Below are 14,179 nucleotides of genomic sequence, written 5' to 3' on the forward strand. Positions count from 1 at the left end.
ACTTGAATTGTGATCTAATAAATTAGACATAACCCAAAAAATAATGCTTGAATTTGATTTAGATGAGCACCATTTAATTAGAAATGTTATAAAGCTCCTTCAAATTTTCTAAATAAAACCCATGCACCACATGGGGTCCGGAAACTAGTTCATTTAAATCTTAAGATTCAGGAAATATGTTCTGATGAAATAACGGATTTATATGTCAAAAGAAATGTCCTATCATCACCTTCAAACTAATTACTGGAGAAATATATGGCATGTCTTGGATACAAAAGTCCACTCAATGAAAATAACATATTTGCTGCCCAAAGCTGTCAGGTCAGAAGTCAGCACCTAGAGAAGAGTGCATGTTTCCAGATTTTCAGTGCAGATTCTCTTGAACACAAACATATGTGTACTTCTAATGCATCCTGATTCCTGTAAAGCTGATAATCATATCATGTGGCTTTGTACAAATCACAAGTACCATCCCTAAGACTAGAATTAGTAAGCATGTAGCTTCTCACTAACAAGAACAAGAAAACTCCTTTGTATTTCCCAAATAATACTAGTGTTTCTTCACTGTATCTCTTCTGCCGATTTTACAATTCCAGGATACGGTTCTGTCTGTAGAAACACTTTCTTGGGTAATTTTAGATTTCATAAAAATTCTCAAATGAATCTCCTTAGATTTGAACTTTCCTTTTTTCCTTTGATTCAATCTTTCAAATGAAGCTATTTTACAGATATTAAAAGTCCAAATTTGAACAATTTAACTACAAAACTATAGTCAGTCGTGACAAACAGAACATTTAATTAATGCAATTTCAGCATAAATTGATTTTTACTCAGCTTCTCTGAACAATGTGTCAAACAAACGAGTTAAATAAGGAAAAGCTTCCTTTCGGGGACTTCCTCTGAAAACTTTATCATCTTTTTACCATTAAAATCTCACCACATAATTTTTTAGGCACTTGCTCCAGTACTTTCCCTTCTTGCCATGCTTGCCCTACCATCACTCCAGGTCCAACATGGCGAACATACACAACAACATGATCATTGAAAGGCCATAGATGCTTAACTGAAAATGAGAAAAATAAGAATGATAAATTAGTGGTTAGAAACAACAAGCGGTACAGCAACAGATGCTTTATTGCTTTACTGCATAGAACAGGAAGGATAAAAGATAATCTATAATGAGAGGGAGTGCCCTGTCATGGATGAAGGAGCCTCATCCTTTACACCACAATTTTGAAAGAAACTATGGATCCGGGTATATGTACTAATATGAATTATGATATAAGAAAAATCTCTTGAAAGACCTTATTCTCCCATTTAACAAAAGTCATGTTTTTCTGCTAATGTATATTTTTATTGAACCTCTAAGTTCAACAAACATTATAGTATTTGGATTAGGATCAGTCCAACTCCCTTTTCGCATAGAGCCATTGGCTCTAATCAAAAGCAGAATGAGCAAATGGTGAAAATTTAAAAGTCATCAGGCTCAAAAGCACTACCCAATGATAGTCCAAGCTAACTGGAACAGACCTCCCTATGATATTGTCAAAGACAACATGCTTAAGACCTAGAGCCAAGTGAGAACCAGAATGGAGAGGCACTAGACAAATTACACATGCCCATATTTCCTTCAAAATTTATCACATTATCCCAGAAATTCAGCCCCAACGGTAGTGAATCAAGATGTAGACATGTGAAGCAGGGAAGATTGATGCATAGTGTATGCCTTTGAAATCCAATAATTGTTGTAACCTTTTCTATCATGAATAAAATATTCCTTTGTACAACCATGTGTCATGGGAAAGGTTCAAAATATCGTTACGTATCAGCCCGTATCAGCCGATAAGTATTAAACCGGGGCCTTCCCAATACGCCCCTAGAGGGGGTGTATCGGGTCAGGCCATTGTTCAGAGGGTAGCCAGGACTTAAACCGATCGCTCTGAACCGGTTTTGAGAAAAATAAATAAAACACAAAAAAAAACACCGATACAGGCCGATATGCCAGTATCAATATTTAGAACCTTGGTCATGGGTACTTGTTTCTGTGAATGCCCTTGATCTGCATTCTAGGGTTATGCCAATTACTGGTTTGAACCATTGACTTGGAGACATGACATAATCAATATGCAAACTAAAATGTTCTCAACCAGTGGCTAGACCTAGGGCCATTTAGCCTGACAAATTTGACATGTGAAACTTCCTTGTACCTAGGGCCGTTTAGCCTGACAAGTTTGACATGCAAATACTTCCTTGTAAGAAGGAACAATGTGTCTCTATCATCGGAGTTGTGACTCTAGGTATGAGCATAGATGTTTTATGAAACATTGAACTAGATCCCTTTCAGCTGACTCCTAGAGTTCATGGTCGGTGGAGTATTTGTATTGTTGCTTATGATCCTCGGACTTGATAATGATGTTTGTTTTGTTCCTGACTTGGTTGTATCTAACATCATTGACCAGTGAAACTCAATTGAAAGATATACCTGTGGAGTATTTGTATTGTTGCTTATGATCCTCGGACTTGATAATGATGTTTGTTTTGTTCTTGACTTGGTTGTATCTAACATCGTTGACCAGTGAAACTCAATTGAAAGATATACCTGGGTGTGTTGATACATCCAAGAAAAGAAGGAAAAAAATGATCATTGTGATAGGATCTACTACATCATTGGAGGGAATACTCTGTTATGTCTTCTCCAATGGATTCCCAATAAATCCTATTGACGAGTGATTTCAAAATGGTTTTGTCATATAGTTTGCAAAATATATATAAATACTTATATTAGTTTTCAACTTGATTGCCAAATGGCAAAGGACAGACATTAGATGTTTTTAAGGGAATAAGTCTTTTCCTATTATTCCCAGTATTGAGAATTGTGAATAGAAGGATCATAATGCAAGTATTCGATTGACATAATACCTGTTGGATACAATTTAGGTCAGACTAACATTGTTAGGCCCTGTGGGTGATTGGGCTTGACACAGCCTAACTCAAGAAAGTCTAGTCTAGAATGGGCCTCAACCAACTTGGACTCAGTACAATACTCTACAACATCATGTCTGTCAACACAATTTTCTTGTCTAAAAATCCAAAGACAGAAAAATGATGACAAATATCAATTCTTTGATATTAAGTAAAATGGGATACAGATCTTTTTTTTTGTATTCGAAACGGTAACTTCATTAAATAACTTTCCAGATTTAGGTACAGCTGTCAACCCCTAAGTAGGTGTTGAGCCCCCAGTAACCTTTCTTACAAAACTGCCCAGGACATACTCTCCCTCACAGTCCCTTGTTTAGCCAACATGTCAGCTAAACCATTAGCTGATCTCCTTGTCCATTTGAAGCATGCACCGATCTCCCTTGTTATATTGTGGATTTCCCTTGTGGACTGTCTATAAATCCAGGTTCCCAACTTACCAGATTGCAGCCACTCAATCAACAATTTAGAGTCTCCCTCAATCTCAATTTGGTGTAACCCCAAATGTTTTGCATATCTTACACCTTGAAGCAAGGCCATCACCTCCGCTCTCAATGAGTCCCCCACTCCTATTGGTCCTGAAAACAAAGCCATTCTGCCATTTTCATCTCTGAAAACTCCTATACCTGAAGGGCCCGGGTTACCTCTTGAACTCCCATCAAAGTTCAATTTCACTCTTTGTTGTGTTGGTGGGGACCACAATTCCTGCATGGAAGTTGTAGAAGCCACCACTTCCCAATTCCTGTAAATGTCTTCAGCTGAGAAGTCTTTAAACAAATCCAAAGTTTTCAATCAATGAATAGTGTCATTATAAGTTTCCTTTCTACAAATGCTTCCTTGGATTTCTCCACGCCTTTAAAGATTCTATTATTCCTTTCTTCCCAAACTGACCATAAGATAGCTGCTCTTGTGGCTCTCCACATTAATCTTCCATGCCTCTTCGGTTACCTGAAAAGGCTTGGGTCAAAAAGGCTTGCCACATCTAGGGGAGGTGTCCACCTACAACCAAAGATAAAAGAGAACAAAGTCCAAATAAAGCAGACAAATGGACAAGAAATCAATAGGTGTGTGATCGTCTCACCAGATCCCAAGCAGAGGCTACAAACATGGGGTGATAGGCAAACATTTGGCCTTTTTCTTTGCAACATATATAGAGTATTGATTTTTTGGATAACCACCTCCCAACAAAAAGCCCGAACTTTTGGGGGTACAGGCTGACACCAAATCTCCTTTGAAGGAAAGCTCCTTACAGGGTTTGATGATTGAATGAGGATATCAAAAAAGGAAGAGCAAGTGAACACACCAGATGGAGAAGGTTTCCAAATTCTACTATCCACACAAGATTGATCCAGGTAAGTTGACCCTAGAAGGTTAATTAATTCATCCACCATTGTCATTTCCAAATCCCTTAGACCTCTCCTCAAACCCAAGTCCCAAGAGTTATCAGTAAAAACTGAAGAGATCACTTTTCTTTTATTTTCAGAAAGTGAATAAATAGAAGGGAACCTTTCATTAAGGGGAATGTCTCCAACCCAAGCATCTTCCCAAAACAAGACCTTATTTCCTGCACAAGCATCAAATTTGACATAAGGAAGGAATGAAGGTAAAATACCATGAATAGCTTTCCAGGGAGAGCACCGGGAAGCCCTAAAGTCGACTCCTGCATCCCAACCATTGTCTGCCAATCCATGAATGCTAATAATCACTCTATGCCAAAGTCTGTCCTGTTCCAAAGGCAATCTCCACAACCATTTCCCAATAATGTTGTATTTCTTAGCCTAAGATTTCCTATTCCTAGTCCCCCTTCATCTCTACTTCTAGAAACCACCTCCCACTTCACTAGGTGGTCTCTTTTGGTGTCTCCTGGTTCCCAAAGGAAGTCCCTCATAATCTTCTCTAGCTGGTTTGCTACTTTCACTGGTATCCTAAAGGTAGATAGGAAGTACACTGGTAAGTTAGCCAACGTTGACTTTATCAGCGTTATCCTACCTCCCAAAGAAAAGTAGTTTCTCTTCCAATTCGCAAGTCTCTTTGTAAATCTCTCAATCATTGGATACCAAAAACTATCCATATTAGGATTTCCTCCCAAAGGTAGTCCCAGATATTGTAATGGCCAATCTCCTACCTCACACCCCAATATTCCAGCTAATCGAATCACCTCTTCACTCCCTAAATTTACTCCTGCCACACAACTCTTGCCCCAATTAATCTTTAGGTTAGAGATCCTTTCAAATTTATGGACTATCCTTTTTAGGTTCATAAGTTCTTCTATTTTCCCTTCACAAAACAAAATAATGTCATTTGCAAATTGTAAATGTGTAACCACTACTTCATCCCTTCCAACACTCCAGCCTCTAATCATATTGTTGGCATCTTCCCTTATGATCAACTCACTCAACACATCAGTTACCAGAGTAAAGAGGAAGGGAGATAGAGAATCTCTTTGTCTTAGGCCCCTTTTGGCAGAAAAAAAATCTCTTGCTGCTCCATTTACCAGAATTGAAAAATGACATGAAGTAATGCAGCCCTTCACCCATTCACACCATCTCTCTCCGAAACCCCTACACTTAAAAATCTCCAACAGAAACTCCCAATCCACCATGTCATAGGCTTTCTCTAAATCCAACTTGCACACCAATCCCTTTTGTTTTTTCCTTCTTCTATCCTCTACACATTCATTGGCAATAAGGATTTGATCAATTATTTGTCTCCCAAACACAAAAGCCCCTTGATTTGGAGAAATCATTGAGGGAAGAACGTATTTTATTCTTAGGGCTAAAACCTTGGAAATGATTTTGTACATGCTACCTATCAGACTTATGGGCCTAAAATCCTTCGGCTAGATTGCATCCACTTTCTTTGGTATCAAAGCAATGAAGGTTGCATTTGCACCTGAGTTAAATTTGCCCCTCTCATAGAACTCATCAAACACCTCCATCAAGTCACCCTCAATTATTTCCCAACAATCTTGATAGAAAGCCATCGTAAAACCATCAGGTCCTAGGGCTTTAGATCTCGCCGTCGAGAAGACTGCATTTTTTACTTCCTGAACCTCAAATTTCCTTTCCAAGGAGTCCAACAACTCTCTATTCCCAACCCTCCAATCCAAGTCCTCTAAGTTTTCTCCAGACCTCGTTGGACTCTCATAGAGTGTTTTGAAACAATTCACAAAGGCTTGAGCTATGTCCTCATCTCTCGTTAATACTTGCCCATTCCATTCCAATTTCAACACTGAGTTTTTCCTCTCTCCCATTTGCCAACATATGGAAAAAACCGGTATCGCCATCCCCTTCCCTAAGCCATTGACATCTAGATTTTTGTCTCCAAGTAACCTCCTCTTTTCTTAGGATGTCTTCCAAATCCTTCTTCAATCCCCATCTCTTTCTCCTCTCTTCTGAATTCAAACTTCTCTTATCTTCCTCACCATCTAGCTCCTCTATTCTACTTAGAATTTCCTGTTTTCTTTCTTCAATCTTTCCAAAACTACTCTTTATTCCACAACTTAATTCTTGCTTTCAACAATTGCAATAATTTCTTATAGAATGTATAGCCCTTCCATCTAAAATCCACTTCATCTTCCTCCCACCACTCCTTCACCTTTGGCAAGAATTCAGGGTGCAAAAGCCACATATTCTCAAATCTAAAAGGGCAGGGGCCACCCCGCCAATCTCTCTTGGGTCAAACTTATTGGGCAGTGGTCTGAAACTGGTCTTGGCAGAGCTATAACTACTAAGCCCCGCCAAGCCACTTCCCAGTCAGTTGTGAATAGACCTGTTCATGGGTCGGGTGGCCCGAAGGGCCGGCCCGGCCCGGCCCGATCCCCGGACGGGCTTGAACATGCTTATAGGCCCGCGGGCTTAAATTCAGGCCAAAAAGCCCGGCCCACAATAAATTCGAGCCAGGCTCGGGTTTTGTCAAAATAGCCCGGCCCGAGCCCGGCCCGGCCCGACCTAATATTAAACTTAAAATTAGTTATGTGATTATGTCCATTTGAATAAATTTTTTGATTTAAGAATGTAAAATTGTGTTTTAAAATATAAAAGAAAGGGAAAAATACCATCTTGTAGGCCCATTGTTCATTTAAATAGAAAAAAAAATACTATTTGAATTTTTAATTCTAATTTGAATAGGGAAAATTGTTTTTTTTTTTTCAATTAGGTCGGGCTTCGGGCTCGGGCTTGGGTTTCGGGCTTTTTACCAGGGCCGGGCTCAGGCTCGGGCCTAGTATATTTTCATTAGTGACAAGTGAAAGCCCGGCCCGAACCCGGCCCGGCCCGGCCCATGAACAGGTCTAGTTGTGAATAGGAATCTGTCTAACTTACAGCTAGTGGGAACCTCTTGAAAATTTGACCCAGTATAACTTGCCCTCTAAATAGGTAAATCCCACAACTCAAAGCTCTCTATGAAGAGGTTAAACTTCCTCATACTCATTGTAATCCGGTGATTTGGGTTGTTCAATTCACTCAAAAATCTTATGACATTAAAATCTCCTCCCAAACATCAGGGTCCCTCCCATAGACCTCTCACTGCTGCTAATTCCTCCCAAAGTCCCTCCCTTTCCTTATAAGAGGTGGGTCCATACACATTAGTTAAAACCCAGTCCTAGTCATCCATCATCCTCTTCAACTTAATGGACACTGAATACCTCCCAAGAAACTCCTCAGTACACTCCATCTCTACATTTTTCCACAAAGTTATAATTCCCCCTGAAGCTCCCCAAGATTGTGCGTATGCCCAACTTATGTCTCTTGCTGACCAAATACTTCTTACCCAAATCCTATCTATCTCAAACAATTTAGATTCTTGAATCAACATAATATCTGGTTTTTCTCTTCGCAACAAATCCCTAATCACTCCTCTTTTTCTTCACTCCATCTCTACATTTTTCCACAAAGTTATAATTCCCCCTGAAGCTCCCCAAGATTGTGCGTATGCCCGACTTATGTCTCTTGCTAACCAAATACTTCTTACCCAAATCCTATCTATCTCAAACAATTTAGATTCTTGAATCAACATAAGATCTGGTTTTTCTCTTCGCAACAAATCCCTAATCACTCCTCTTTTTCTTGAGCTTCCTAACCCTTTACATTCCAGCTAATCAATTTCATGGAGACTGTGACATAATACCCTTTAACCAAATAAACCACTCACCGCTTCTTCTCCTTTTTTGCAACACTCCCTTTATCATAATCCACCTCACATCTTAGCCTTTCCACCTCACTTAATTTTTTCTTTCTCTGCTTTTTTACACCAGTTCCTTTAGAACTAGGCTCCTCTAGCTTCTCTTTCCCCTCTTTCTTTCTATTTGGACCCTTTTTCTTTATTTTCCCCTTTTGTTTTTTTGACCCAGCTTCTGCATTTAATCTACCATCACCCTTTACTTCCTCTTCAACAATAAGATTATGAGTATCACCCTTCTCACCCCATTCGATCTGTTCAGCCATCTCTTCCTCCACCTGAATTCTAAGCAGTTCCATAACCAGCTCCCAAATTCTATCCCCGACAGATCTCTGAGATTTAATCTCTTTACAATGAGAAAAACTTTGATTCTTTTCTTTAAAGATTCAATCTAAGGGCTTGGAAAGCTTGTTCTCTAATGAATCTGGAAGTGTGCACAATCCAAGAGTTAATGAAACTTTTTCTTGAACAGATACTTGTAAATCTTGTAGTGGTTGTACCGTATAGATCTCTTATAGTGAAGCACTAAGCATTTCTTGAGTTGGTGAAGAACTTTGGAGGTCTTCTATAGATGGAGGTCTCTAGAGCTTTCTTTTTGTTCTCCCCAAGAACTCTTGTGAGTTGGGAAAAAGGTCCTTTCCTTGTAAACGAGAGCCTTTTTATAGAGGTATGTTGTTAACATGTGGCACAAAATTTTTATGTGCCTACAGCATCATCTCTTACTTTAAGTAGGACTTTATTGCAACCTAATTTCAAATTAGATGTTTGTCGGTTTGAACTAAGAACCCTACGGGTCCCATACAAACTGAGATTCACCTATCCTCTGCCCATTTTATCTTGAACTATTTCCTAATTAATTTGGATTTGTTTCCTTTTTTGGAATTGAACTGAGATTTGGGAGAAATCCCAATCCCAATTCAAATCCAAATCAATCTATACCCAAGTTGGAATTGGATGGCATATTATGTATAGGGTTTTGGTTTGCCCTTTACAAGAGAGGTTTTTTTATGAGATGAATTAAGTGAAACTATTACCCTAGCATTAAGGTTAAGGTCCAAACTAATCAAAACCTTAATTCCTAACCAGTAGAAACCCTAATTTCATTCTCAGAGCTTTTGAAGTCATTGGAATGAATGGGCAATTGATCTAGAATCCAAGAGAAGGAGTTGTATCACCTAAAACTCGGGTTGATCAAGGGATAACACCAGATTTTGGGTATGAACACCGTAGAGAGCTTCTGCACTTGTGGGAGAATTGTTTCTAAAGTATGATATAGTTTGGCCAATCAATTGATCCTATCCCAAAAGGGATTTTGATTGGAAAACAAGTACGGAGTTTCCTGCATTCATTATCCCTTTCAAAGACATCCAAAAGGAAACATGTTCTGACATAAAAACAAGTAGGAAGCTTCCAGCAAGGCATGACCTATTTCTGCCATATTTTTTCCATGTGAACGGATGATGTTAGAACTCAGAAACATCCATTCGGTGAGGGACCTTCTAGGTTGGGCACTTACCTGCCTAGTATTAGTGTTTTACCCTAGTAATACTGGCCATTATGTTGAGATTCTATGGACTGATCTTGCATTTATAGAGTATTTATGGCATTATTGTAGACTGGGTGTACTACTATATCACAGTACCATACTTTTTATGCACTAGATCATAGATGTATCTCTATGTATTTATTTGTAAGAGGACAGATTAGTCCTTATTCTTTTTTAAATTATATATGACATTCTGTTTTGGGTGATGTCATTCATCAAGACAATCCTGTACAACTTAGTGTCTCTCGTTTTCTCTTCTCAAGCTGCTTCTAACTTGGTATCAGAGCAGGTCAATCTTGTGTGATTTGATTGGAGGTTACATACTGCTATGCTAATTGATAAACTTATAGGCAGGTCTAAGGAGATACTTTGTCCCTCTTTAGAACACTTCTAGGACTGTTTTGATCAACCCTAAACTGCAGGTGTTTTTGAAGAGCATGCAACCAGATTTTCTCTCATCTCTTGATCTCTCTGGTAGGTGATCTGATCTTGATAAAATCTCAGATTTCGTGTTGCAAAAACCTAGTTTAATCTCTGGTTATATTTTATCTAGGATCAGACTTGTATTGGGAAGGTTTTGATCCTTTCTTCCTATTTTTCTCTGCAGTAACAACTTCTTTATATTTTCCCTTTTTGGGTTAGTACAGAAATCCCTTGTTTGGCTGCTTTCTTTGGTGTTGGATCCCATAGGAGTACTTGCTTATCCCTAAAAATTCTATATCATCCAAAAAATCAAGTACATATTTCATCTATGACAAAAAGATGCCCCATTTTGACATTGCCACTTTAATTCCCAAGAAATACTTCAAGTGTTCCAAATCTTTGATCTAGAATTGCAAAGTGTGTTGGAAGAGCAATTTTAAGAGAGGTATTGGAGATACACCTCGGATACACATACAAATCAGAGAAAAAAAATAAGATACACATGGGTACATTATAGATGCTTCAATAAATCATAAAAATATATCAATAACACTAAATATAAGGCTTCAATGAGGTATACATAGATACAAATTACATATTCTAGTGGGTTTCAATGAGGTATAATACATAGAAAAGAGCAAAATATTCACCCCAAGTCAGCCTATTGGAGTATGACATTAAATATGTTTGCCTCAAGTACTCAAATCATTCCATAGTGCACTGTTGATAACAAGGTTGAAGCAGATAACTTGATCCACATTCTCCAAAATCATTCCATAGTACTCAAATCTTTTTTTTTTAACCAACATGCTATCACCACCACCATAGTAAGAAGAGAAAAAGGATGTGGTGTGTGATCATAGTAAGAAGAGTAGAAGAAGGAAGAAGAGTGAAGTGGAAAAGCTGGTTAGTGAGATTGACTATGATAAGGAAGAGAATAGAAGGAGGGGTAGAAGAGGGGAAGGCTGTTAGTTCAGGCTCTCTTCTTTGGGTTCAGTTTTAGAGGAGGCATGAAGATTCTAACTTCTAAGCTGGAACTTGAGAGGGTTAGGGAGCACGAAAAAAAGAAGACTAATAAGAGAGGCTCTTAAAAAGGAGAAACCAGATGTGGTTTTTGCAAGAAACAAAAATTCAAGAACTGGACAGAATATGGATTAGGAGTATTTGGGGTACAAGGGGTCTGAGCTGGGCTTATGCTCCCTCTTGGGGAGATTCAAGAGGAATTCTTACAATTTGGAAAAAATGAGGAACTAGAAGGGTTAGAGGAACTAATAGCTCAACTCTCAGTGTCAATCAAATTTAGAAGACTGACATATGGCAAGGAATGGACTTTGAAAAATGTGTACGGCCCAAACTCTTACAGAGACAGGATTCAGTTGTGGGAAGAGCTAAGTGCAATTAGAGGCCTTTGGGAGGGTTCGTGATGTCTAGGTGGTGATTTCAATGTAATAAAATTCTCTCCACAGACAAATAATCCAATCTAGAGAGTAACCACTAGCATGAGGAAGTTTAATGAATTTGTGGACCTCTTTGAACCGAAGGAGTTTCCCTTGCTGCAAGCTAATTACACTTGGTCAAAATTCCAGTCTTCCCTAGTTTGCTCTAAGCTAGATAGGTTCCTTTTTTCGATGGATTGGGAGATTATGTAGGTGGATCTTTTTTCCAAAGCATTGGTTAGAGTTACTTTGGACCATTGCCCTATTTGTCTAGCTCAAGGAACATCGCTTGGAGGCCCCTTTCTGCAGGGGTTAAGACTAGCCCAGTATTGTGGTCTCCACTATATGTTAAGTTCAACACTTGCACCTAATAAGGCAAAGAAAATGGAAGTGGAAGGAACTTGTCAAATAATAAGAATGTAACATGCAAACAATTTCAAATGCTTGATTCATCAAGCATTCTGTAAGACAAAATTTTATTAGTCTGAAATAGTTTCACCAGTCCTTACCAAAAAAATAAAAATGGAAATAGTTCATCAGCATGGAAAATAATGTATACAATTGAATATAGAATAATAGCACTAATCAAAATAGTATTCATTTACAATAATCCAAATTGAAATAAAACAATAAGTAATCCTTCAAATATATAGAAAACTACCATAATGAAATGTCAGTGCAAGACCGTAATGTAAAATAATCAGCCTGTCCATATCCCTTTCAAATGAAACTTGAATCACAAAGTAGATAAAATACCTGGTTTTGGAAAGCCCAGGGGGTAGTCATGGAGATCTAGAAGTCCATCCCCAAATTCATATGCTAGATCACATGGCTGTTCAGTTGACATTATTTCATTAAGCTGTGTCACAGTGAAGTATAATGGACAAAAAGAATTTGATACTCCTGCTAAAACAGATCCACCTGAATATACATAATGTTGATTAGCTGAGCTATTTTACAAACAAAACGATGTGTAGATGACAACATTAACTGTATAGAGATGCAATCAGGATAAAGCAAGTAATATGCCACACAAAACAACAAATGAGAATTTCATTTAAAATAATTAATAAGCTCAATAGCTTTTCTTCAAGCAATGGGAGGAGTAGATCATCTAGCAGAATGGGACTAAAGCTAGGCTCCATTTTCACCAGAGCTCCATTTCCAAAGAGCACAAAAATAAGCATTCTCTCAGATGCCAAATTCTATCACCTGTAGCATACTTCATATTAATGATCTGTCTCCACAAGCTATCTGGATCCTCATTATATCTCCAGAACCACTTCCCAAGAAGTGCCACATTGAAAGGTTTTAGAGAAGCACACCTTGTTCTAGCTCCAATTTAACAAAGGACATAGCATTAAACAGAACAGCATGGTGAAACAAGATTCATGTAGCCAACCCCATATAGTTGGGATAAGGCTTAGATGCTGCTGATGATGATGATGATGATGACCTTGTTCCAACTCACTTAAGGGTGGAGGTCATCTTTCCATCCTTTCCAAAGGAAGTCTCATTCTTTTTTACATCACCACAGCCAAATTAGCAGGGATAGCAAAGAGAGGCATCATAGAAGTAGGGAGAGAGCCTAAAACACTCTTAATAAGGGTCACATTACCACCTTTAGACAAATATTTTGCCTTCCATCCTGCAAGTCTTCCATCAATCATTTCCATTATAGGGTCCCAAACTGATTTAGAGATGCACCTTCCCTGCCTTGCACCCCAAACCATTTCATAATAAAACTGAGATATTCCAACTACTCTTGAGATGCCTTAAAGAAGAAAAATTATCACCAACAAACTGTAAGAGAGCCATTTCCTCTCTTTTCCAACTCTAAAGCCCTCACTGAAGCCCCCATCAACAGTTCTATGAACCATCCTGCTAAGAGCACCAATTACACAAATAAAGAGAACAGATAAGGGATCCCTTATCTAATACCACTTGAGCTGAAGAATCTCCCTTGTGCTGTACCAGTAATCAAAGTTGAGAAACCTATGGAAGGGATACACTTTTGTCCAAGCATCCAATTCCACCATTTAGGTGTTAGGCCCAAAATTAAGTCTTTTCAACATATAATCAAGAAAGCCCCAGTTGACGTGGTCATACTGTTTCTCAAGATCCCCCTTAAACAGCACCTCAACCTCTCTACTTCTCACCCTTGGGTCCATAATTTCATTAGCCACCAAAATCTACCTTCCATGATGTAGAGAAACTGAGCCAGATGGGCCCTAGTGCTCTATCTTATTTCTTTTTCTTTTATATGTTATGTTACTGTTAATGGGCCTTGTCCATGTGGGCCTTTTAACCATCTTTTTTGTTTCTTTCAAGTTATGTTTAAGAGCTGGCCGCCCCATTAAGGGCAATATTGTAATTGATTCATAATTATTAGTTTAATAAAACAGATTAGCAGAATGGAGAGAGATCAGATGAACTCTCTTCTCCTTCTCCTTCTTCCTCTTCTACTGTTTCTCTTCTCTGCTCTAATTCTGTTTATTTTTCAGATTTCTATTCCAATTTTACAGGACTGAATCACATCTTGTTATCAAAGCAACTCTTTTCTTTTTCTTTTCTCTCTTAATCCCATACAAGGTTTAAAATATTGATACAGGCCGAT

At 38.4% G+C, this 14,179-nt stretch overlaps 1 protein-coding gene across 3 annotated transcripts in view; it reads right to left on the bottom strand.

Annotated features, from left to right (window-relative positions):
• Nucleotides 1-668: 668 nt before the first annotated feature.
• The window catches only part of LOC104612355 (WD repeat protein), a 30,688-nt gene continuing 17,177 nt past the window's right edge, over nucleotides 669-14,179 (bottom strand). Inside the window, exons 6-7 of one of the 3 annotated variants that reach the window (XM_010279743.3) lie at nucleotides 12,319-12,483; nucleotides 669-1,063 (exon numbers count right to left, since the gene is read on the bottom strand). In XM_010279743.3, the coding sequence (XP_010278045.1) occupies nucleotides 912-1,063; nucleotides 12,319-12,483 (317 nt within the window). In that variant the 3' untranslated portion in view covers nucleotides 669-911. Of the gene's footprint in view, nucleotides 1,064-12,318; nucleotides 12,484-14,179 lie in introns of those variants that run through there. The other 2 variants (XM_010279744.3, XM_088899393.1) reach the window with 2 other exon arrangements.

This window comes from Nelumbo nucifera, chromosome 2, assembly GCF_055504915.1.
Source record: "Nelumbo nucifera cultivar China Antique chromosome 2, China Antique-T2T, whole genome shotgun sequence".
Lineage (NCBI taxonomy): Eukaryota > Viridiplantae > Streptophyta > Magnoliopsida > Proteales > Nelumbonaceae > Nelumbo > Nelumbo nucifera.